Here is a 22,995-nt window from a genome sequence, read left to right on the forward strand (position 1 = left end):
GCTGAGCTCTGCTGACCACTTCTGGAAACGCACTTCTCGTTCTGATGTGCTAACAGGGTACCGGCAGCACCAGAACAGCTTGCACCCAGCCTTAGTTTTGGGTGCTTTGCAGAGAAGCTAGCACATACTTAGCAGACAAACAAGCATGGCTGTTAAGAAAACCATTCTAACATCCCCTACAATTTCCTGCTTGGACACACTTTGCTTTTTATCTCTAAATATTCCCATTGATAGATCTCGATAGGTTGAACCAATGGGCTTAGGGCACTCGTAAGAGGTTTAATATGGCCAAGTGTGGGCCCTGCATTTTGCTCACAACAACCCCATGCAATGCCAGAGGCTTGGGGACAAGTGGCTGGAAAACAGCCTGGCAGAAAAGGACCTGGGAGCACTGGCTGACAGCAGCTGAAGATGAGCCAGCAGTGTGCCAGGTTCTGTGTCAGAAATGGTGTGGCCAGCAGGAGCAAGGAAGGGATCATTCCCCTCTACTCTGCACTGGTGAGACCACACCTCAAGTGCTGTGTCCAGTTATGGACAATGTCATTTCAGAAAGCCATGTGCAAGAGCACATTTCCATTCAGAGGGGAGACACATGATCAATCAACATAGTTTCATAGATGAACAACATTAAAGACAAAAAAGGTCTACCATAATGAGCATCTATTTTTCTAGCACATAGAAGTCTGCAAACAACCATAGTTCTACGCTGGAATCGTAATTCCTGCATTGTCTGATGTTAAAGACACTTGTGTTCTAACTTCTGCAGGGGAATAGGCCTGCTTTCAGAGCTTGGAGTGCTTCGAGTGCTTGTAGACCTATAAAACCCAGCAGGAGATGCCTACCCAAGAGCAGAATTATTTGGCTCAGCATATTCAATACTGTTCACTGATACGAGGGAAGAAATCAAGGTCAAAGAGCTGCACCTGAAGATGTGCCTCAGCTGCTGCAGAGTGAATACTCGGTGGTGGCAGGAGGTTGAAAGGAAGCACATTGCACTTCCAGATCAGGCAGCAGGAGGGATGAAATTAACTTCTTTAAGGACGTATCTCGGTGGTTTCTGAACAAGGAGTCACCTAGGAAAGAGATGATGGAACTAGTGTGTGCTGTGAGTTTTTGGGAGAACAGACCTGGTGCCGTTGCTCATGTGCACAGAGCCATGCTTAAAGCAATCAAATGAGCTGATGGAGTGCAGCAAAGAGAAGGGAGGCAACATGCTTCAGGGGGATACTGGAATATACCTGACAAGACTTTTTAGCTATCATGAAAAGTAAAAGAAGACTTAGAGATGTCAGCAAGGACAATATATAAGGGGAAAAAAAACCAACCAACCAAAAGTGAATAGTGTTTCTTTGCTTTAGATTGTAAACTAAGACAATGCCTTAAAATCACGTTTCATACCTGGATATGTTTCCAGCGAGTAAGAACTTTGTTACCCAAAGTGATTAAGCGTTCAGGGGTTTTAACAAATAAATAAATAGGCTGGGTTTTGTTGTGTTTGTTTGGTGTAAGTTTACATATGCTCCACGGGCTCTGGCAGGGCAGCTGTGCTCCCGGGACAACATGCTGCACTGTTCCGCCGAGGCAGCTCCCGGGGCCCTCCTCGGAAGCCTCCTCTGCCCCGGCCTCGCCTTAGAGAAGGCGGAGGGCTCCCTCCGCTCCCCGGTAAACTCCGCTGCCAGCCTCCACCCCGCCTCTTTCGGCTCAGCCAGCGACAGCAAAGGACACCTCCCAGCTGGTAGCGAGCCCCAAGCAGCCGGGGCAGGGAGCGGCGCAGGGACGGAGCGAGGAGAGGGAAGCTGGCCGAGGCCACGCCCCCGCCGCGTCGCGCCCCCGTCACGCCCCCGCCACGCCCCCGCCACGCCCCCGCCACGCCTCGCCTGCCCTCGGGGCGGAGCTGCGGCGGTGGCGAGCGGCGAGAGTGCGGGGCCAGGATGGGGCGGCAGGTGGTGGAGCTCTTTTACGATGTAGTGTCCCCTTACTCCTGGCTGGGATTTGAGGTGAGGTCTCAGAGCGGCAGGAAGGAGGTTCGCGGACGCGCCGCAGTTCTGCCGCGACGTGGCCTCTGCGGCGGCCTGCGCCTGCCCCGGCCTGGCCCTGGCGCTGCCTCCGCCGCTGCCTACCCTTCAGGAAGCGGCTGAAGGGCAACGAATCCGCGCTGCCTTCCCGGCCTGCTTCTCTGCCCCTCCTGCTTAGGTCTGGGGTTTATCGCACTTGGTCATTTGTATTCCACGTGGGTTGAGAACTTGCGACGCTGCAAGCCCCTAAGGAGAGCTGTCGCTGCTAGTCGGCAGCTTGGCCTGTGCGTGTTTGGGAGTTAACTGCTGAGCGTTTTGCTTTAGAAGTAGTTTGGATAGTTTTAACAAGTGCAGGTATCCGCTTGTGCATTTGGTCTTTCCCTTGTTTACCCCTGCCTAGACTTGTACAATCAAGAAAGAATGCAGGCTGCTCAGTTTTTCCCAGATCAGAGCTCTCTGGTAGCATCCAGAAGAGACTTTCAAGGACTATCACGAATACAACAGAAAAGGACTTACCTGCAGTGCCTGCGTGATGCCTTAGCTGCGCCCAGCTGTAGTGGATCCCTCCTCTGCCTGTTAATGCATCACCACTGCTTTATATGTTGCAGGTGCTCTGCCGGTACCAGCACGTCTGGAACATTGACCTGCACTTTCGCCCAGCTTTCCTTGCTGGTGTAATGCAAGCAACTGGTAGGCAACATAGAGTTATGTAATGAAGTGACTTCTTCACTAGTAGGACACTAGTGGGCAAGCTCATAGGGCAGAGCCCACAAAGCCAGCTTTAAGTAACATAAGCTCCGTGATCATGGAGCTCAGCAGTGATTGAGAAATGAGACACAAGGAATTTAGTCCTCTTGCAACTACACAGCCACCGTTTGTGGCACGTAGAATCTATGCCAAAGTTTGTCAATTCTAAAGCAGGATAACAATAATTTGATGTGTAATGATTTCCAGAAGTTACTTGTTGAATTCAAATCAGAATTGAGTTGTGGAGCACTTGTAATATGCATGAAGGATCCAAGTATGACATAAAATGATACTTGTGGCCTTACTAGAACAAAACTTACATATAATGACATTAGCAAGGCTCTACTTTTGTCTATGCTTTGGTAATGTAGCTTAAAAAGTCATTCTAGCTTAAAAGTTTAGCCTAAAAGTCATCTGTCTGAATCAATATAAATCCCTGCTAGGGTATCTCTACCTTGGTTTAAAACTGCTTCTGCTGACCTTTGCACCTGTGTGCAAACCCAAAATCAGTCATGTCCACAGGCTCACAGGTTGCACTGGGTTGACAGGGACTCTCAAAGGTCACCTTAGTGGTATCTTTGGAAAAGCTGTATGTGTTTCAGTGAGTCAGTATGCAATCACACTTTTCTGTAGGCATGTGTACACATGAGGTTTCATTTCTTCAGTGGTTTTGTTTAGGGGTATTAACAGCACAGTTCAAAATCTCAACAAGACTTCCTCCTGAAAGGTAACAAGCCCCCAGGAATGTTGCCAAAGCGTGCAGAATACATGATGAAGGATATCAAAAGGATGGCAAAGTACTACCAAGTGCCTCTACGGACATCAAAAGATGACATGCAACGTATCATTAGTATAAGTAAGTAAGAGGCTTACAGGTGGCAGCTTTCTACTTCAGCACTTCTGGTTCAGGTTCTCCTTAACAGTAAGATGAAGGTAATTCTCCACTCACAGCCTCTTCTCTTACCTGTGAGCAATATTGAGTCTGTGCCTTTTTAACCATTAAACGAATTTCTGCAGAAAGATGGTTGTGAATGATACTAGCATGGAATTCAGAATCATAGAATCACTCAGGTTGGAAAAGATCCTCCCACTGGTGATGGAATACAGCTTTAGATGCTGTTTGGCATGCTTCAGTCAGCCCCAGAAATCCTGTCTAGTCAGAGCTGAAGCAGTACAGAAGAAGAATTCTCTTCTGCTATATATGAGAGATTCTGCATCTCCAGGGCACACTGTGTAAGGGTAAACCAGATTTTTTAGCCCTCCTTTTAGGGAGGGGGCAAGGAAGCAAAAGAGAGTGGAAGGCTGGGGAGCCAGAGAAACAAAAGCAGGGTGCCTGCCCTGACCCCATGCCTTGTTTCAGCGTTTCTCTGTCTCTCTCTCCTGATCACAGGCAGTCTCGGGGCCATGCGATTTATCACAGCCGCGGGCATGACACAGCCACAATACTTGGAGCCACTCTCTAGGGAGTTCTGGATAAGCTTTTGGTCACAGGTCAGTATTTCATAAAGCAAACTCCCTGATCTTTTCTCTGTCACCCTTCTTGTCCCACTTTGTTCAGCTGTGGAATTGGAGCAAGAGAAAGGCAGTGTCTTCAAATGAGAAGTCACAGCAGGAAGCTTCAGGTAACAGCAGTTCAGGAGCCTTGCTAAGAAAAGCCTAGCTTATAGTCACCTTAGCCTGCTGCCTTTTAGGTCTCTGTGGTGCATCCCAGGGGCTGGGGGCATCAGGAGCTCATAACAGCACCTTCTGTACATTCCTAGATTAGATGACTTAACATTTCTGAGGAAATTTCTCTAGCAACTGGCATTGTTTTTATCTCTATTTTCCTAACACTCTGAAGTGTAGAGCTGAGCTTTGGTTCTTAAGTGCTGAATTGCTTACTCTATTCTTTTACCAGCATGAAGATATCAGTAAGACAGAGAAGATACTTGCTGTAAGTATCTCTTTGTGGTGTGGTGTTTGTGTTTCTGTTCGTTTCTTATTGATGGCTTGAATCAGCAATAGGTATGAAGACAGCTCAGTCACATCAGCACTTGGTGTTTTGAAAACTTTTAGCTAGACACTCAGAACCTGAACATCAGTTTTTTGTTGGTTCACCCAGGGTGGGTAATGAATTACCTGTCAATGCTGTTTAATCCACAGTAGTTTAAATAGTAACTTTGACTCCAGAATGCACTGAGAACCTGCTGCTTTATGACATTTTGCTATTTCCCCAGAGTCTAGTTCTTGCACTTCAGCTTCCTCTTAGTGCCCCTTTTCTTAACCAGAATTTCAGCAGAGGTTTGTGGTTTGCCTTTTTGGGAGGCAAGATCTGAAGCATATAATAAAAGGGTGGGGGAAAGTATAGGCTGGATGTTAGGAGGAAGTTCTTCACAGAGAGAGTGATTGGCATTGGAATGGGCTGCCCAGGGAGGTGGTGGAGGCACCGTCCCTGGAGGTGTTCAAGAAAAGCCTGGATAAGGCACTTAGTGCCATGGTCTGGTTGACTGGCTAGGGCTGGGTGCTAGGTTGGACTGGATGATCTTGGAGGTCTCTGTCTAATTTAGTCACTAGTGGCCTGTGAGCATCACACCACATTCAGCAGGGCAGAGGTTGGTACATCCTTGTTTGCTTAGGTCCATCTTCAGGGGTGGACCCAATCTTGAAGGTCTTTCCAACCCAAACAATTCTCTGATTCGCCCCTGCAGCCAGCACTGAACTTTCCTCTCTTTGAGAAGTACACAATCCAAAGGTGGATGTGGGGGACCAAGACTTTCATCTGAGTCATTACATGGGAATTTGTTTTGCACATCTGTTAGAAAAAATTGGATGTTGTTTACTTGATACAACTCCTTAATGTTTCTTGCACTTCTTTGTTCCAGTCAGCAGCACCTTTACACAGATTGCTAGTCTTTGAATGCTGCACCACTCCACTCATACATGTGCAGAGCAGATGGTGCAGATACTGCACTTGGTACACTGTACCAAGTGTACACAGTGTTTGTTCTACTCCAGTGCCACACTTGGCCTCCTGTTCAAGAAGAGTCAGCAGGAGCTTCCAGTCGTCTTGATGTGAACGTAAGAGAATGTGCAAGACAATGAGATTCAGACAAAAAAGGCCTTGAGCAGTGCACATGTAGGACTGCTGCTCTGTATGCAGTACTCTAAGCACTGCTTTACTTTATATTCTGAAAAGGAGAGGCTGCTCAGGTAGATGGAAGCTAATAGCTTCTGTGAAATCCTTCATGAACACAGCACACTGCTGGCTCATACCCAGCCAGCTGTCAGCCAGCACCCCCAGGTCTTTCTCTGCTGGGTAGCTTTCCAGCCACGTTTCCCTAGGCCTGGAGTATTTATGGGGTTGCTCTGACCCAAGTGCAGGACCCTGCTCTTGGTTCTGGCCCATCAATCCAGCTTGGCTGGGTCCTTCTGTCAGGATTTCTTACCCTCAAGCAGATCACAGAATCATGGAATTAACCAGGTTAGAAAAGAGCTCTAGGATCATGGAGTCCACCTATCTCCTAACCCTTCTAATCAACTAAACCATGGCACTAAGTGCCTCATCCAACCTCCTTTTAAACACCTCCAGGGACAGTGACTCCACCACCTCCCCAGGCAGCCCATTCCAATGCCAGTCAGTCTCTCTCTGAAGAACTTCATCCTAACGTCCAGCCTAAACCTGCCCTGGCACAGTTTGAGGCTGTGTCTTCTTGGTCTGTCACTGCATGCCTGGGAGAGGAGGCCAACCCCTGCCTGACTACAGCCTCCTTTCAGGCAGTTGTAGAGAGCAATAATGTCACCCCTGAGCCTCCTCTTCTCCAGGCTGAACCACCCCAGCTGCTCCCTGTAGGGCTTGTGCTCCAGCCTCCTCACCAGCCTTGTTGCCCTACCAGCCTAGTGTCATCTGCAGGCTTCCTGAGGGTGCCTTCAAGTCAGTGAAGCAGAGGTTAAATTTAATCAGGTCACAGTTGGAGTGTGTATACAATTTACATCATTCTACCATCTTTGTACAGGTTGCCAAGCAGGCTGGGCTGTCATCAGAGCTTGCCCAGAAGCTACTTGAAATGACTTCAACCCCTGCAGTGAAGAACCAACTGAAAGAGACAACAGAGGAAGCAATAAAATACGGGGTGAGATGCTTCCAGTGCTATCTGGCATCACATCCGTGCATTGCTCCCATGTTAAGAACACAGGGAAGCAAGGAATAATGAAGATGATTAGACAGCACTGTGCAGACCTTGTCTCTTGGGTGGTCATTGCTTTTTGAACATGTGGAAGCTAACTCACCCCTTGTTAGTTTATCCCTTTGCCAACTGGGAAACAAAGGCTGACCCGTGCAGCTGGTTCCAGCCAGACAGCAAGGATGGGGAGCTAAGTGATGCCACTTACCACTACTTGACATGAAACTGAGGTCTAATCAGGTTGGGTTCTTTTTGCCCCTTCAAAAGGGGCACACAAGCTCTGGGGAGTCTTCTACTTTCTGATGGCTCCATTAAGCTCCTGTTTGAGAACGAAAGTGAAAAGAAGGGGAGGAAAGAAGGCAAAGTTACTACTCTTTAGTGGTCATTTGCACAAATTTCTCTCTTAACACTCTTCATTCCATCTCCATGGTGTCAACAGGCATTTGGGATGCCTGCTATTGTGGTACGTGTTAACGGAGAACCTCAGCTCTTCTTTGGCTCTGACCGTGTAGAACTGCTGGGCAGCATCATAGGTGAGTGGACCTAAACCCAGCACTTGGTGTTTCACACTACCACTCTTCTAATGAAATATGTAACACAGCCAAATAAAACACTGCCCAGCTCTTCTAAATATTAGTGTGGGATGGAACCAGAATGACCACAGATGTAGCCACTTCCCAGACAAGAAGTCACTTTGGTTCTCCCTCCTCTCTTGGTGTTTGAGGACGTTCTGCTCCACCTGCCATTCTCAAGTTCCTGCTGAAACTCTTCAGTTTCCAAAGTGCAGCAGGCCAATCATGTCTGTGTATTTCATTGTAACTTCTCTGCTGGTTTGTCTTGCAGGTGAAAAATGGCTGGGACCAGTTCCATCAGTTCCAAGTCCCAGGATGTGAAAAGTCCTGGGGAAACACCTAAGAATGAAGTACAGGTACATGGCCAATCTGCACTGATGATCTGCATATAGCCAATGTGATGGGCAGATGTCTCTCTTCTCCTTACACAGCTGATGTTACAGCTCAGTCCCATCTCCTGTTTGGAAGTTCAGTGGGTGCCTGTATTCCCAGTCTGCTCTTCTTTCACCAGATCAGTGATTAATCATTACATACTTAATGTCTTGCAGATTAAATACTCTTCTTTCCCAATTTGTTCTTTTTTCTCTTACCCTAAAGGCATGAGGATTAAATTGTTACAGGACTGTAATACCTGGATTTCTATCTTCCTGCTTGTCCCCTAGAAACACAGACACATACAGCCTGAGCTGCTGGCTGCTTTCTAAGTCCAAGGTATTACACAGACACTGGAAGCACAGGACAAGACGTTCACACTTTTTACTCTGCAACAAGGCGACTGGAAGGGACATGAGAGAGAGGAGTGGAAAACGGAGGGAAAATTCAAGGCCAAAGAAAAAAATCTAAGGAACCAGCCAAAAATCCCAGAACCTGCCCCTCCTGACCATTGTTTTATACACTTTGTTCTGCAGTGACTGATATTGGAGCCCACCACACACATGTTCTTGGACATCAACCCCAGACCTTGCAGGGTTTTTAATAAATGCCAGGTTTATGGTAACACCTTTGCAAGACAGCAGGGAATGCTCTTAACTTCAGTTAGGGACTGAACCACTCTGCTTTGCTTCCTCAAGGGTAGCCTGGCTGCTGTATAACCAGAGGTGATTGAGGCATGGCTCTAAGGGACTTCCTGTAACATAGGCTGCAGGGGGAAAGATAAGCAAACAAAAATCAAGACCTTTGCTATTGACATAGTTTGAACCTGGCCCTGGGTTGGCTGAATTGGAATACTGAACCTTGATGACCACACACTGCTGCCACAGAGGTTTTCCCCTTTGCTCTCAGTCTGAATGGCAAATTTGAGGATTTCCAAGAATGTGTACATGGGTCAGAAAGTTCTAGAATCATTCTGCTTAAGATTCAGGTTTACATCCAAAAAGTCTTAGGTTTCTTCATTTAACAAAAAATTAATTCAGCCTGGTTTTACCCAGCACATTAAATGTGGCTGAATCCTCAGGGAAGCTCAGTGCAGCTTAGCTGCCAGTTGCCCACCTCCTCATATATACCTTGTACATATTTATTGCCTTTCATACTTTTGTATTGAGACTACTTTTGTAAATATGATTTCATTTCACTTCCAGAATTCTGAGTTGTGTGGTAAATTTACTCCAGAGGGTTAATTTCCAACTCACTCAGTGGTAAATCCAACCCACAAAACCTGTGCTAACACCGTTGGGGTGAAAGTGGTGTGCTTTATCACAGTATCACAGTATCATCAGGGTTGGAAGAGACCTCACAGATCATCAAGTCCAACCCTTTAGCACAGAGCTCAAGGCCAGACCATGGCACCAAGTGCCACGTCCAATCCTGCCTTGAACAGCCCCAGGGACGGCGACTCCACCACCTCCCCGGGCAGCCCATTCCAGTGTCCAATGACTCTCTCAGGGAAGAACTTTCTCCTCACCTCCAGCCTAAATCTCCCCTGGCACAGCCTGAGGCTGTGTCCTCTTGTTCTGGTGCTGGCCACCTGAGAGAAGAGAGCAACCTCCTCCTGGCCACAACCACCCCTCAGGTAGTTGTAGACAGCAATAAGGTCTCCCCTGAGCCTCCTCTTCTCCAGGCTAACCAATCCCAGCTCCCTCAGCCTCTCCTCATAGGGCTGTGCTCAAGGCCTCTCCCCAGCCTCGTCGCCCTTCTCTGGACACGCTCAAGCATCTCAATGTCCCTCCTAAACTGGGGGGCCCAGAACTGAACATAGTACTCAAGGTGAGGTCTAACCAGTGCAGAGTACAGGGGCAGAATGACCTTCCTGCTCCTGCTGGCCACACCATTCCTGATGCAGGCCAGGATGCCACTGGCTCTCTTGGCCACCTGGGCACACTGCTGGCTCATGTTCAGGTGGGTATCAATCAGCACCCGCAGATCCCTCTCTCTCTGGCTGCTCTCCAGCCACTCCGACCCCAGCCTGTATCTCTGCATGGGGTTGCTGTGGCCAAAGTGCAGCACCCTGCACTTGGAGCTATTGAACCCCATCCCCTTGGACTCTGCCCATCTGTCCAGGTGGTCAAGGTCCCGCTGCAGAGCCCTTCTGCCCTCCAACTCAGTCACATGGCAGAATTCTGTGTCTCTGATTCCTTGCCCCAGACAGGGCCCAAAATGTGTGACTGCACCTTGGGTTGGTCCCTAATACTGAAACCACAACTCTAGTGTCACGGAAGGTGGTTTGGGAGGTGATGGGGAAAATACGCCATGGCTCACTCGTGGATTTCAAGTGATTTAGTGCTCAAACACGGAGATCCCCTCCCGAGCTAAATTCCCCAAGGGAATTCTTTTGATCTGAGGTTGTAGAATAACATTTCAGAAAATAGCAAATAAAGGAGGGTCTGTGAGTTTCTTAGAGATCTTTTGAGTCTTTAAAGTTACTCAGTCTTTAGGTGAGGAGCTCTTTCTTTGCTTTACTCACTGTTCAGTGGTTCAGATCAGCAGGGTTCGAGGTTTGGGCGGTGTCCCTTTGTTCGTCAGGATCGGGCCCAAGCGGGTTTCAGGCCTCTGTGGGGCCCTCGTCGGGCAGGGCCGATCAGGAGCGAGAGGTCACCGGGCAGGAGCGAGGCAGGCAGGCAGGCAGGCAGGCAGGAGCAGGTACCAGCAGCTCCCGATCCATGCCGGCACACCATTCATAATGCTCAAAGAGGTGTAACCCTCCAGCCCAGGCTATTCTACGTTACTCTTACAGACTGGCACAAAGTTATAACCAATCCATACAGTTGGAGAATCTTTACCAAAATAACTTCCAAGACCACCCCAAGCTCGGCCCACACCAGGTGTGGAGCGGGCATGAGAACTGCCGTTCCCCCTAGCCCAAACAGTGGCCACTGTTTACCTTTTATCTCGACCAGGGAGAGACTTTCTCATGCCACTGAAGGATTGGTTTGGTTTTGCGATGCTCCTGGCATTAATGTGAGAGACTACAACCTCCACAACAGGGAGGCCTGCTAAGGGCCTGCTAAGGGCTTCTGCTACCCAGGAGATGCCTACCCAAGAGCAGAATTTGGCTCAGCATATTCAATACTGTTCACTGATACCAGGGAAGAAATCAAGGTCAAAGAGCTGCACCTGAAGATGTGCCTCAGCTGCTGCAGAGTGAATACTCGGTGGTGGCAGGAGGTTGAAAGGAAGCACATTGCACTTCCAGATCAGGCAGCAGGAGGGATGAAATTAACTTCTTTAAGGACGTATCTCGGTGGTTTCTGAACAAGGAGTCACCTAGGAAAGAGATGATGGAACTAGTGTGTGCTGTGTGTTTTTGGGAGAACAGACCTGGTGCCGTTGCTCATGTGCACAGAGCCATGCTTAAAGCAATCAAATGAGCTTATGGAGTGCAGCAAAGAGAAGGGAGGCAACATGCTTCAGGGGGATACTGGAATATACCTGACAAGACTTTTTAGCTATCATGAAAAGGAGACTTAGAGATGATTTCACTGATGTCAGCAAGGACAATATATAAGGGAGGAAAAAAACAAGCAACCAAAAGTGAATAGTGTTTCTTTGCTTTAGATTGTAAACTAAGACAATGCCTAAAAATCACGTTTCATACCTGGATATATTTCCAGCGAGTAAGAACTTTGTTACCCAAAGTGATTAAGCGTTCAGGGTTTTTAACAAATAAATAAATAGGCTGGGTTTTGTTGTGTTTGTTTGGTGCAAGTTTACATATGCTCCACGGGCTCTGGCAGGGCAGCTGTGCTCCCGGCACAACATGCTGCACTGTTCCGTCGAGGCAGCTCCCGGGGCCCTCCTCGGAAGCCTCCTCTGCCCCGGCCTCGCCTTAGAGAAGGCGGAGGGCTCCCTCCGCTCCCCGGTAAACTCCACCGCCAGCCTCCACCCCGCCTCTTTCGGCTCAGCCAGCGACAGCAAAGGACACCTCCCAGCTGGTAGCGAGCCCCAATCAGCCGGGGCGGGGAGCGGCGCAGGGACGGAGCGAGGAGAGGGAAGCTGGCCGAGGCCACGCCCCCGCCACGCCTCCGCCACGCCTCCGACGCGTCACTCCCCCGCCACGCCCCCGCCACGCCCCCGCCACGCCCCTCGCCCCCGCCACGCCTCGCCTGCCCTCGGGGCGGAGCTGCGGCGGTGGCGAGCGACGAGAGTGCGGGGCCAGGATGGGGCGGCAGGTGGTGGAGCTCTTTTACGATGTAGTGTCCCCTTACTGCTGGCTGGGATTTGAGGTGAGGTCTCAGAGCGGCAGGAAGGAGGTTCGCGGACGCGCCGCAGTTCTGCCGCGATGTGGCCTCTGCGGCGGCCTGCGCCTGCCCCGGCCTGGCCCTGGCGCTGACTCCGCCGCTGCCTACCCTTCAGGAAGCGGCTGAAGGGCAACGCATCGGCGCTGCCTTCCCGGCCTGCTTCTCTGCCCCTCCTGCTTAGGTCTGGGGTTTATCGCACTTGGTCATTTGTATTCCACGTGGGTTGAGAACTTGCGACGCTGCAAGCCCCTAAGGAGAGCTGTCGCTGCTAGTCGGCAGCTTGGCCTGTGCGTGTTGGGAGTTAACTGCTGAGCGTTTTGCTTTAGAAGTAGTTTGGATAGTTTTAACAAGTGCAGGTATCCACTTGTGCATTTGATCTTCCCCTTGTTTACCCCTGCCTAGACTTGTACAATCAAGAAAGAATGCAGGCTGCTCAGTTTTTCCCAGATCAGAGCTCTCTGGTAGCATCCAGAAGAGACTTTCAAGGACTATCACGAATACAACAGAAAAGGACTTACCTGCAGTGCCTGCGTGATGCCTTAGCTGCGCCCAGCTGTAGTGGATCCCTCCTCTGGCTGTTAATGCATCACCGCTGCTTTATACGTTGCAGGTGCTCTGCCGGTACAGGCACGTCTGGAACATTGACCTGCACTTTCGCCCGGTTTTCCTTGCTGGTCTATTCCGAGACATTGGTAGGCAACATAGAGTTCTGTAATGAAGTGCCTTCTTCACTAGTAGGACACTAGTGGGCAAGCTCATAGGGCAGAGCCCACAAAGCCAGCTTTAAGTAACATAAGCTCCGTGATCATGGAGCTCAGCAGTGATTGAGAAATGAGACACAAGGAATTTAGTCCTCTTGCAACTACACAGCCACCGTTTGTGGCACGTAGAATCTATGCCAAAGTTTGTCAGTTCTAAAGCAGGATAACAATAATTTGATGTGTAATGATTTCCAGAAGTTACTTGTTGAATTCAAATCAGAATTGAGTTGTGGAGCACTTGTAATATGCATGAAGGATCCAAGTATGACATAAAATGGTACTTGTTGCCTTACTAGAACAAAACTTACATATAATGACATTAGCAAGGCTCTACTTTTGTCTATGCTTTGGTAATGTAGCTTAAAAAGTCATTTTAGCTTAAAAGTTTAGCCTAAAAGTCATCTGTCTGAATCAATATAAATCCCTGCTAGGGTATCTCTACCTTGGTTTAAAACTGCTTCTGCTGACCTTTGCACCCAAATCAGTCATGTCCACAGGCTCACAGGTTGCACTGGGTTGACAGGGACCCTCAAAGGTCATCTTAGAGGTATCTTTGGAAAAGCTGTATGTGTTTCAGTGAGTCAGTATGCAATCACACTTTTCTGTAGGCATGTGTACACATGAGGTTTCATTTTTTCAGTGGTTTTGTTCAAGGGTATTACAGCACAGTTCAAAATCTCAACAAAACTTTCTCCTGAAAGGTACCAAGCCCCCAGCATTGTTGCCAAAGCGTGGAGAATACATGACAAAGGATATCAAAAGGATGGCAAAGTACTACCAAGTGCCTCTACGGACATCAGAAGATGCCTTCCAACGTATCATTCGTCTGAGTAAGTAAGAGGCTTACAGGTGGCAGCTTTCTACTTCAGCACTTCTGGTTCAGGTTCTCCTTAACAGTAAGATGAAGGTAATTCTCCACTCACAGCCTCTTCTCTTACCTGTGAGCAATATTGAGTCTGTGCCTTTTTAACCATTAAACGAATTTCTGCAGAAAGATGGTTGTGAATGATACTAGCATGGAATTCAGAATCATAGAATCACTCAGGTTGGAAAAGATCCTCCCACTGGTGATGGAATACAGCTTTAGATGCTGTTTGGCATGCTTCAGTCAGCCCCAGAAATCCTGTCTAGTCAGAGCTGAAGCAGTACAGAAGAAGAATTCTCTTCTGCTATATATGAGAGATTCTGCATCTCCAGGGCACACTGTGTAAGGGTAAACCAGATTTTTTAGCCCTCCTTTTAGGGAGGGGGCAAGGAAGCAAAAGAGAGTGGAAGGCTGGGGAGCCAGAGAAACAAAAGCAGGGTGCCTGCCCTGACCCCATGCCTTGTTTCAGCGTTTCTCTGTCTCTCTCTCCTGATCACAGGCAGTCTCGGGGCCATGCGATTTATCACAGCCGCGGGCATGACACAGCCACAATACTTGGAGCCACTCTCTAGGGAGTTCTGGATAAGCTTTTGGTCACAGGTCAGTATTTCATAAAGCAAACTCCCTGATCTTTTCTCTGTCACCCTTCTTGTCCCACTTTGTTCAGCTGTGGAATTGGAGCAAGAGAAAGGCAGTGTCTTCAAATGAGAAGTCACAGCAGGAAGCTTCAGGTAACAGCAGTTCAGGAGCCTTGCTAAGAAAAGCCTAGCTTATAGTCACCTTAGCCTGCTGCCTTTTAGGTCTCTGTGGTGCATCCCAGGGGCTGGGGGCATCAGGAGCTCATAACAGCACCTTCTGTACATTCCTAGATTAGATGACTTAACATTTCTGAGGAAATTTCTCTAGCAACTGGCATTGTTTTTATCTCTATTTTCCTAACACTCTGAAGTGTAGAGCTGAGCTTTGGTTCTTAAGTGCTGAATTGCTTACTCTATTCTTTTACCAGTATGAAGACATCAGTGAGACAGAGAAGATACTTGCTGTAAGTATCTCTTTGTGGTGTGGTGTTTGTGTTTCTGTTAGTTTCTTATTGATGGCTTGAATCAGCAATAGGTATGAAGACAGCTCAGTCACTTGGTGTTTTGAAAACTTTTAGCTAGACACTCAGAACCTGAACATCAGTTTTTTGTTGGTTCACCCAGGGTGGGTAATGAATTACCTGTCAATGCTGTTTTATCCACAGTAGTTTAAATAGTAACTTTGACTCCAGAATGCACTGAGAACCTGCTGCTTTATGACATTTTGCTATTTCCCCAGAGTCTAGTTCTTGCACTTCAGCTTCATCTTAGTGCCCCTTTTCTTAACCAGAATTTTAGCAGAGGTTTGTGGTTTGCCTTTTTGGGAGGCAAGATCTGAAGGATATAATAAAAGGGTGGGGGAAAGTATAGGCTGGATGTTAGGAGGAAGTTCTTCACAGAGAGAGTGATTGGCATTGGAATGGGCTGCCCAGGGAGGTGGTGGAGGCACCGTCCCTGGAGGTGTTCAAGAAAAGCCTGGATAAGGCACTTAGTGCCATGGTCTGGTTGACTGGCTAGGGCTGGGTGCTAGGTTGGACTGGATGATCTTGGAGGTCTCTGTCTAATTTAGTCACTAGTGGCCTGTGAGCATCACACCACATTCAGCAGGGCAGAGGTTGGTACATCCTTGTTTGCTTAGGTCCATCTTCAGGGGTGGACCCAATCTTGAAGGTCTTTCCAACCCAAACAATTCTCTGATTCGCCCCTGCAGCCAGTACTGAACTTTCCTCTCTTTGGGAAGTACACAATCCAAAGGTGGATGTGGGGGACCAAGACTTTCATCTGAGTCTTTACATGGGAATTTGTTTTGCACATCTGTTAGAAAAAATTGGATGTTTACTTGATACAACTCCTTAATGTTTCTTGCACTTCTTTGTTCCAGTCAGCAGCACCTTTACACACATTGCTAGTCTCTGAATGCTGCACCACTCCACTCATACATGTGCAGAGCAGATGGTGCAGATACTGCACTTGGTACACTGTACCAAGTGTACACAGTGTTTGTTCTACTCCAGTGCCACACTTGGCCTCCTGTTCAAGAAGAGTCAGCAGGAGCTTCCAGTCGTCTTGATGTGAACGTAAGAGAATGTGCAAGACAATGAGATTCAGACAAAAAAGGCCTTGAGCAGTGCACATGTAGGACTGCTGCTCTGTATGCAGTACTCTAAGCACTGCTTTACTTTATATTCTGAAAAGGAAAGGCTGCTCAGGTAGATGGAAGCTAATAGCTTCTGTGAAATCCTTCATGAACACAGCACACTGCTGGCTCATACCCAGCCAGCTATCAGCCAGCACCCCCAGGTCTTTCTCTGCTGGGTAGCTTTCCAGCCACGTTTCCCTAGGCCTGGAGTATTTATGGGGTTGCTCTGACCCAAGTGCAGGACCCTGCTCTTGGCCTTGGCCCATCAATCCAGCTTGGCTGGGTCCTTCTGTCAGGATTTCTTACCCTCAAGCAGATCACAGAATCATGGAATTAACCATGTTGAAAAGACCTCTGGGATCATGGAGTCCACCTATCTCCTAACCCTTCTAATCAACTAAACCATGGCACTAAGTGCCTCATCCAACCTCCTTTTAAACACCTCCAGGGACAGTGACTCCACCACCTCCCCAGGCAGCCCATTCCAATGCCAGTCAGTCTCTCTCTGAAGAACTTCATCCTAACGTCCAGCCTAAACCTGCCCTGGCACAGTTTGAGGCTGTGTCTTCTTGGTCTGTCACTGCATGCCTGGGAGAGGAGGCCAACCCCTGCCTGACTACAGCCTCCTTTCAGGCAGTTGTAGAGAGCAATAATGTCACCCCTGAGCCTCCTCTTCTCCAGGCTGAACCACCCCAGCTGCTCCCTGTAGGGCTTGTGCTCCAGCCTCCTCACCAGCCTTGTTGCCCTACCAGCCTAGTGTCATCTGCAGGCTTCCTGAGGGTGCCTTCAAGTCAGTGAAGCAGAGGTTAAATTTAATCAGGTCACAGTAGGAGTGTGTATACAATTTACATCATTCTACCATCTTTGTACAGGTTGCCAAGCAGGCTGGGCTGTCATCAGAGCTTGCCCAGAAGCTACTTGAAATGACTTCAACCCCTGCAGTGAAGAACCAACTGAAAGAGACAACAGATGAAGCAATAAAATACGGGGTGAGATGCTTCCAGTGCTATCTGGCATCACATCCGTGCATTGCTCCCATGTTAAGAACACAGGGAAGCAAGGAATAATGAAGATGATTAGACAGCACTGTGCAGACCATGTCTCTTGGGTGGTCATTGCTTTTTGAACATGTGGAAGCTAACTCACCCCTTGTTAGTTTATCCCTTTGCCAACTGGGAAACAAAGGCTGACCCGTGCAGCTGGTTCCAGCCAGACAGCAAGGATGGGGAGCTAAGTGATGCCACTTACCACTACTTGACATGAAACTGAGGTCTAATCAGGTTGGGTTCTTTTTGCCCCTTCAAAAGGGGCACACAAGCTCTGGGGAGTCTTCTACTTTCTGGTGGCTCCATTAAGCTCCTGTTTAGGAACGAAAGTGAAAAGAAGGGGAGGAAAGAAGTCAAAGTTACTACTCTTTAGTGGTCGTTTGCACAAATTTCTCTCTTAACACTCTTCATTCCATCTCCATGGTGTCAACAGGCATTTGGGATGCCTGCTTTTGTGGTACGTGTCAACGGAGAACCTCAGCTCTTCTTTGGCTCTGACCGTATAGAACTGCTGGGCAGCATCATAGGTGAGTGGACCTAAACCCAGCACTTGGTGTTTCACACTACCACTCTTCTAATGAAATATGTAACACAGCCAAATAAAACACTGCCCAGCTCTTCTAAATATTAGTGTGGGATGGAACCAGAATGACCACAGATGTAGCCACTTCCCAGACAAGAAGTCACTTTGGTTCTCCCTCCTCTCTTGGTGTTTGAGGGCGTTCTGCTCCACCTGCCATTCTCAAGTTCCTGCTGAAACTCTTCAGTTTCCAAAGTGCAGCAGGCCAATCATGTCTGTGTATTTCATTGTAACTTCTCTGCTGGTTTGTCTTGCAGGTGAAAAATGGCTGGGACCAGTTCCATCAGTTCCAAGTCCCAGGATGTGAAAAGTCCTGGGGAAACACCTAAGAATGAAGTACAGGTACATGGCCAGTCTGCACTGATGATCTGCATATAGCCAATGTGATGGGCAGATGTCTCTCTTTTCCTTACACAGCTAATGTTACAGCTCAGTGCCATCTCCTGTGGGTGCCTGTATTCCCAGTCTGGTGAGGTCTTTACCAATACAGATGTGCTGCTCTTCTTTCACCAGATCAGTGATTAACCATGACATATTTAATGTCTTGCAGATAAATACTCTTCTTTCCCAATTTGTTCTTTTTTCTCTTGCCCTAAAGGCATGAGGATTAAATTGTTACAGGACTGTAATGCCTGGATTTCTATCTTCCTGCTAGTCCCCTAGAAACACAGACACATACAGCCTGAGCTGCTGGCTGCTTTCTAAGTCCAAGGTATTACACAGACACTGGAAGCACAGGACAAGACGTTCACACTTTTTACTCTGCAACAAGGCGACTGGAAGGGACATGAGAGAGAGGAGTGGAAAACGCAGGGAAAATTCAAGGCCAAAGAAAAAAATCTAAGGAACCAGCCAAAAATCCCAGAACCTGCCCCTCCTGGCCATTGTTTTATACACTTTGTTCTGCAGTGACTGATATTGGAGCCCACCACACACATGTTCTTGGACATCAACCCCAGACCTTGCAGGGTTTTTAATAAATGCCAGGTTTATGGTAACACCTTTGCAAGACAGCAGGGAATGCTCTTAACTTCAGTTAGGGACTGAACCACTCTGCTTTGCTTCCTCAAGGGTAGCCTGGCTGCTGTATAACCAGAGGTGATTGAGGCATGGCTCTAAGGGACTTCCTGTAACATAGGCTGCAGGGGGAAAGATAAGCAAGCAAAAATCAAGACCTTTGCTATTGACATAGTTTGAACCTGGCCCTGGGTTGGCTGAATTGGAATACTGAACCTTGATGACCACACACTGCTGCCACAGAGGTTTTCCCCTTTGCTCTCAGTCTGAATGGCAAATTTGAGGATTCCAAGAATGTGTATATGGGTCAGAAAGTTTTAGAATCGTTCTGTTAAGATTCAGGTTTACATCCAAAAAGTCTTAGGTTTCTTCATTTAACAAAAAATTAATTCAGCCTGGTTTTACCCAGCACATTAAATGTGGCTGAATCCTCAGGGAAGCTCAGTGCAGCTTAGCTGCCAGTTACCCACCTCCTCAGCACACTGCTTTCTCCAGGAAGCTGTTTGTGTGACACAAGTGTGAGCACAGCACTCAGAAAAGCAGCCACTGAGGCACATGGTCCTACAGAAAGGCAGCCTGCTGGAACTCCTGCACTGTGCCTAGCACTGTTTACTCACACCTCCACTCATTCCTCACTGCTTCTCTCCCCTTTGCTCTTGGCCACATCTACCTGTGCTTCTCAGAACTACAGCATACAAGAGTTTGCCAAATAAATGTGGCTCGTTGTCTCCTCTAGATGTGGAAGTTCTTCTGTTTTTCTTTCTTAGTTACCTGAGTGTGCAGTCACTGTCATTCAGCCACACTGAAATGCTGAAGTCTGTTTTGGAGGGCTTTCCAGAGAGCACATCAGCTCCTAGAGAAGGCAGAGATGTGTTTTAAGAACGCACCTGGTAAAGTCACAGAGGGTAGCCTCTGTCAGAGGCCATACACCCATCCAGTCATTCTGTTCCTCAGGTGTTGCATTTTCCCTCAAATCACTTCCACAACACTGAACAGAGAACATGAGAATGGCTGCCCTGCACAGCACCCTGAAGTCTGACTCCTGAGCATGCTGTGAAACACAAGAATTCAACATCACCATGCTCATTGCCACACACAGAGTTGCACTCTGTGATGCAGCTTTATTATCCAGAAGTCAGTCAGGAGAAACTAATCACCCACAGGTAGTTTTTGCACCTAGGAAGTACAGTTGCACTGGCTTGCACTCCTACATTTCTAGTTGCAACTTCATGTAGCAGAAACAACTCTTAGTCACACTCTGAGTAAGTGCATGAAAGGCCAAGGCTAACTGATTTTTTTAGGTCACAGACTTACAGTGTCTTAATGCAGAGTGAGTCAAAGACCTGCATTTAAGCACTGTTTGCTTCCAGACTTTCACCGAAATCTTCCTTTTGGAGGTCAGATTTTAGGAGCCTAAATGTAATATGCTGAGTTGTTAAACTGAGTGTAAAGGAAAGGCACTGCCCAGCCTAGGCCACCCATTCCCACAGCCGCTCTCAGCCTACCCATTTTTGTTCTTGTGTGAAATGCAAGGGGACTACACAAGAACATTTTCCATGTCATAGAGCTTATGAGCTCCTACTGCTGTTCCTGGGAGGAGCCAGGAAAGCACAGACATCAATCACTGTTACAGAATGGTTAACTAAGGAAGTTGAAGGAAACTAGAGGGAGGTAGAAACAAATGACTGAGATCTGCGTTGTTGGAGTGGTGCAGTGTCAAACTATTTAGGATTAAGTGCCAAACTTCTGTACAGACATGGCAGAGCTCCCCTTCTGCTTCCAGACAGCAGCAGACCTATGTCTGGATGCCCACCCTGGTGATACTGCACTGGCTCCTTTAGGTTCACCCCACTAGAATTTTAGCTCCCACAGGGTCATTACCAAGTGAACATGCAAAGCAAGCTGCACTCTCTCAAATGTCACAGACACTGAGGTAGCCTGGTGCATCTCATCCATCAAGAAAGATCCTTAAGGCCAGCTCCTCCTATCTCATAAGTTTGGGCCTTCTCTGATTGCAGTCTTTAGAATACAGAGCAAGCCATGAGCACAGTGGAAGGTAAACTGAGCATATAAGCCAAATGCTTCTGCCTGCACAAGAGAGCAGCCAGCGAGAGAGAGAGATTGAAAACACACAGAAACCCAAAACACTTCAACAGGCAGAAAAGATAAGACACCTTTACCATACTAAATATATTTATTCCTTCAGAAACACTGCAAAATGTGCCCAGTCTTGATCTACAAGCAGTAATGAAACCTGAAGTCCCAGGCATATTACATGCCAGCATGCAACAGGGAGAACAGTAAAGAATGAGCCAATACAGGCCAAAGATAATTCCTCAGGAGTCTAGGAAATAGATTTTGGAGAAAATTAAGGCCAACATGCTTCTCCCCTGGCACAGCAAATAATAAACTAATGTAAGTAAGCTGTGACATAGATTGCTGCAAAGTATCTCAGCAAGTTTCTCTGTCCTCACTCTCTGCACTGTGCTTCCTGACCTGTGTCATCCAAAGGTCTTAGAGAAAGAGGTGGAGATGTGTTCTTCTGCTCCTGCCTTCTGCAGGACAAGCTGCTCTCTTCTTGTCCAGGTGAAGGGAGGAGAAGAGAAAGGGAGGTAGAGGCTGGTTCAGTGGCTGCCAGTTGGGCAACAGGAAGGGCATAGAGCCAAAATATTCCAATAGGAGCTATCTGTCCATTATCCTTTCCAAGGGTCCCTGTTCCAGGAACTGACAATGGAGCATTACTTGGTGCCACTTGGTCTTACAACAGTCCTTGAGGTCCTCTGAGTCAGTCCATGCTCCTCTTTGCCAGGACTCTCATTTCGCCCCATAAGTCTTGTCAGTATCTTCAGTGAGGTAACCAATGACTAAGCAGCATCTGCTCCACTCCTGATCAGCTTCCTGTCCCCACTCAGATGTGTCTGAGGAGGGAAAACACACACACAAAACAGCCATGTACTCTTCCTAGGGTTTGAATATACACAGCACAGTGGTTTTTCAATACAATCCAGAAAGTCATCTGGCTCTGATCCTAAAGAGTGGGCTGGGCCCACTCCTTTGAGTCTGTCCCTTGGGAAGAAGGATTATTTGGAAGGCGACTGCCCACGTCCCAGAAAACTAAGGACAATTGTCCCTGCGTGTGGAAGAGAAGGTAGTCAGTGCAAGTAAACAATGTGGCTTCATGGACTGAAGGCTGATGTGGAAATCAGCAGGTGAGGACAGCCAGTGCTGGCTCATCTCCACCATAACAAATGACCAGATCACCATTGTTTGTGTCTTCCCTTTGCATTTATTTCCAGGTTGGTTTTAGCAGAGCACGAGTTTGATCATCCAAATCTGGAATCTGAACTGATCATTTCAGACCAGCAGCAACAAGCTGGACATTTTGGTGATCAATTTCCTGTGACACTACTTCCTGAAGAGAACAAAGAGGGGGTTGGTGATCTACTGTTGTGATATCAGCTGCATAAATCACTCTAGCACCAGCTGGAACTCTTTTTGCACTAGAAATCACACATGCAGAATCACACAGAATCAACCAGGCTGGAAGAGACCTCCAAGGTCATCCAGTCCAACTTCTCACCCAGCCCTGTCCAATCAACTAGACCACTAAGTGCCTCATCCAGTCTTTTTTTGAACCCCTCCAGGTGCCTGTTTCATCATCCTGACTTGTGGGTCTACAATGAAAGAACATTAAAAAGACTTCTATTAGACTCCTGGCCTATTCCTGCAGCACTCTTGTTACAGTTTTAAGGCTATACCTGATTTTTAAGGAAATACAAGTTTAAAGGATAAACAGTTTTAGAGATTGGACATTAAATAATGCCAGATAAGTTTATCTCCTTCCCTTGGACTGCTGAATATCTTCTGTTTTGCAGCACAAGCTTGTTTTCACTCTCTCTGGCAGCCTCCTGCTTGCTTCTGGCTGTTGTTCAACTGTAAATATATGCAAATATACCTTGTACATGTTTATTGCCTTTCATACTTTTGTATTGAGACTACTTTTGTAAATATGATTTCATTTCACTTCCAGAATTCTGAGTTGTGTGGTAAATTTACTCCAGAGGGTTAATTTCCAATTCACTGAGTGGTAAATCCAACCCACAAAACCTGTGCTAACACTGTTGGGGTGAAAGTGGTGTGCTTTGCATGGCAGAATGCTGTGTCTCTGATTCCTTGACCCAGACAGGGCCCAAAATGTGTGACTGCACCTTGGGTTGGTCCCTAATACTGAAACCACAACTCCAGCCAATGCAAAACTCCATGCTGTATTCCATCTCTAAACAAACTGCTTAGGAACAGGCTAAACCATTGCCAATGTGATCATACAAATGTGTCTGAGTGC

General features: G+C 47.6%; 3 protein-coding genes across 11 annotated transcripts in view; 2 read left to right on the top strand and 1 right to left on the bottom strand.

Annotated features, from left to right (window-relative positions):
• Positions 1-1,879: 1,879 nt before the first annotated feature.
• GSTK1 (glutathione S-transferase kappa 1) lies at positions 1,880-9,073 on the top strand. The gene is made up of 9 exons (XM_064155821.1): positions 1,880-1,997; positions 2,624-2,705; positions 3,490-3,618; positions 4,153-4,253; positions 4,660-4,695; positions 6,755-6,871; positions 7,362-7,455; positions 7,766-7,850; positions 8,157-9,073. Exons 1-8 carry the CDS (start codon positions 1,932-1,934, stop codon positions 7,813-7,815), a joined length of 675 nt encoding a protein of 224 aa, XP_064011891.1. The 5' UTR covers positions 1,880-1,931; the 3' UTR covers positions 7,816-7,850; positions 8,157-9,073.
• Positions 9,074-12,033: 2,960 nt separating this feature from the next.
• On the top strand, positions 12,034-22,685 carry LOC135182069 (glutathione S-transferase kappa 1-like). Of its 3 annotated transcripts, none has more exons than XM_064155824.1 (9): positions 12,034-12,152; positions 12,778-12,859; positions 13,630-13,758; positions 14,293-14,393; positions 14,800-14,835; positions 16,883-16,999; positions 17,490-17,583; positions 17,894-17,978; positions 22,298-22,685. In XM_064155824.1, exons 1-8 carry the CDS (start codon positions 12,087-12,089, stop codon positions 17,941-17,943), a joined length of 675 nt encoding a protein of 224 aa, XP_064011894.1. In that variant the 5' UTR covers positions 12,034-12,086; the 3' UTR covers positions 17,944-17,978; positions 22,298-22,685. The 3 variants fall into 3 exon arrangements, with proteins under 3 accessions (XP_064011894.1, XP_064011893.1, XP_064011892.1); XM_064155823.1 differs by lacking the exon at positions 22,298-22,685 and adding an exon at positions 18,300-19,388 and having other exon boundaries at positions 12,035-12,152; XM_064155822.1 differs by lacking the exon at positions 22,298-22,685 and having other exon boundaries at positions 12,035-12,152; positions 17,894-18,265.
• LOC135182067 (rap1 GTPase-activating protein 1-like) overlaps positions 20,829-22,995 on the bottom strand; it is a 34,790-nt gene continuing 32,623 nt past the window's right edge. For all 7 annotated transcript variants that reach the window (XR_010305048.1, XM_064155820.1, XM_064155817.1 and 4 more), the window contains one exon: positions 20,829-21,571. Coding sequence is in view for 6 of the 7 variants with exons in the window: in XM_064155820.1 (XP_064011890.1) it covers positions 21,562-21,571 (10 nt within the window). In the remaining variant the exon portion in view is untranslated. The remainder of the gene's footprint in view (positions 21,572-22,995) is intronic.

Source organism: Pogoniulus pusillus, chromosome 15 (assembly GCF_015220805.1).
Source record: "Pogoniulus pusillus isolate bPogPus1 chromosome 15, bPogPus1.pri, whole genome shotgun sequence".
Taxonomy (NCBI): domain Eukaryota; kingdom Metazoa; phylum Chordata; class Aves; order Piciformes; family Lybiidae; genus Pogoniulus; species Pogoniulus pusillus.

Bases quoted from the DNA above. Each gene is read 5' to 3' on its own strand.
- GSTK1 (XM_064155821.1), top strand. From the start codon at position 1,932: ATGGGGCGGCAGGTGGTGGAGCTCTTTTACGATGTAGTGTCCCCTTAC. The intron at 3,619-4,152 runs GTAAGTAAGAGG...TCCTGATCACAG, and splicing joins GCAACGTATCATTAGTATAA to GCAGTCTCGGGGCCATGCGA. The intron at 4,254-4,659 runs GTCAGTATTTCA...TTCTTTTACCAG, and splicing joins GGATAAGCTTTTGGTCACAG to CATGAAGATATCAGTAAGAC.
- LOC135182069 (XM_064155824.1), top strand. From the start codon at position 12,087: ATGGGGCGGCAGGTGGTGGAGCTCTTTTACGATGTAGTGTCCCCTTAC. The intron at 14,394-14,799 runs GTCAGTATTTCA...TTCTTTTACCAG, and splicing joins GGATAAGCTTTTGGTCACAG to TATGAAGACATCAGTGAGAC. The intron at 17,000-17,489 runs GTGAGATGCTTC...TGGTGTCAACAG, and splicing joins ATGAAGCAATAAAATACGGG to GCATTTGGGATGCCTGCTTT.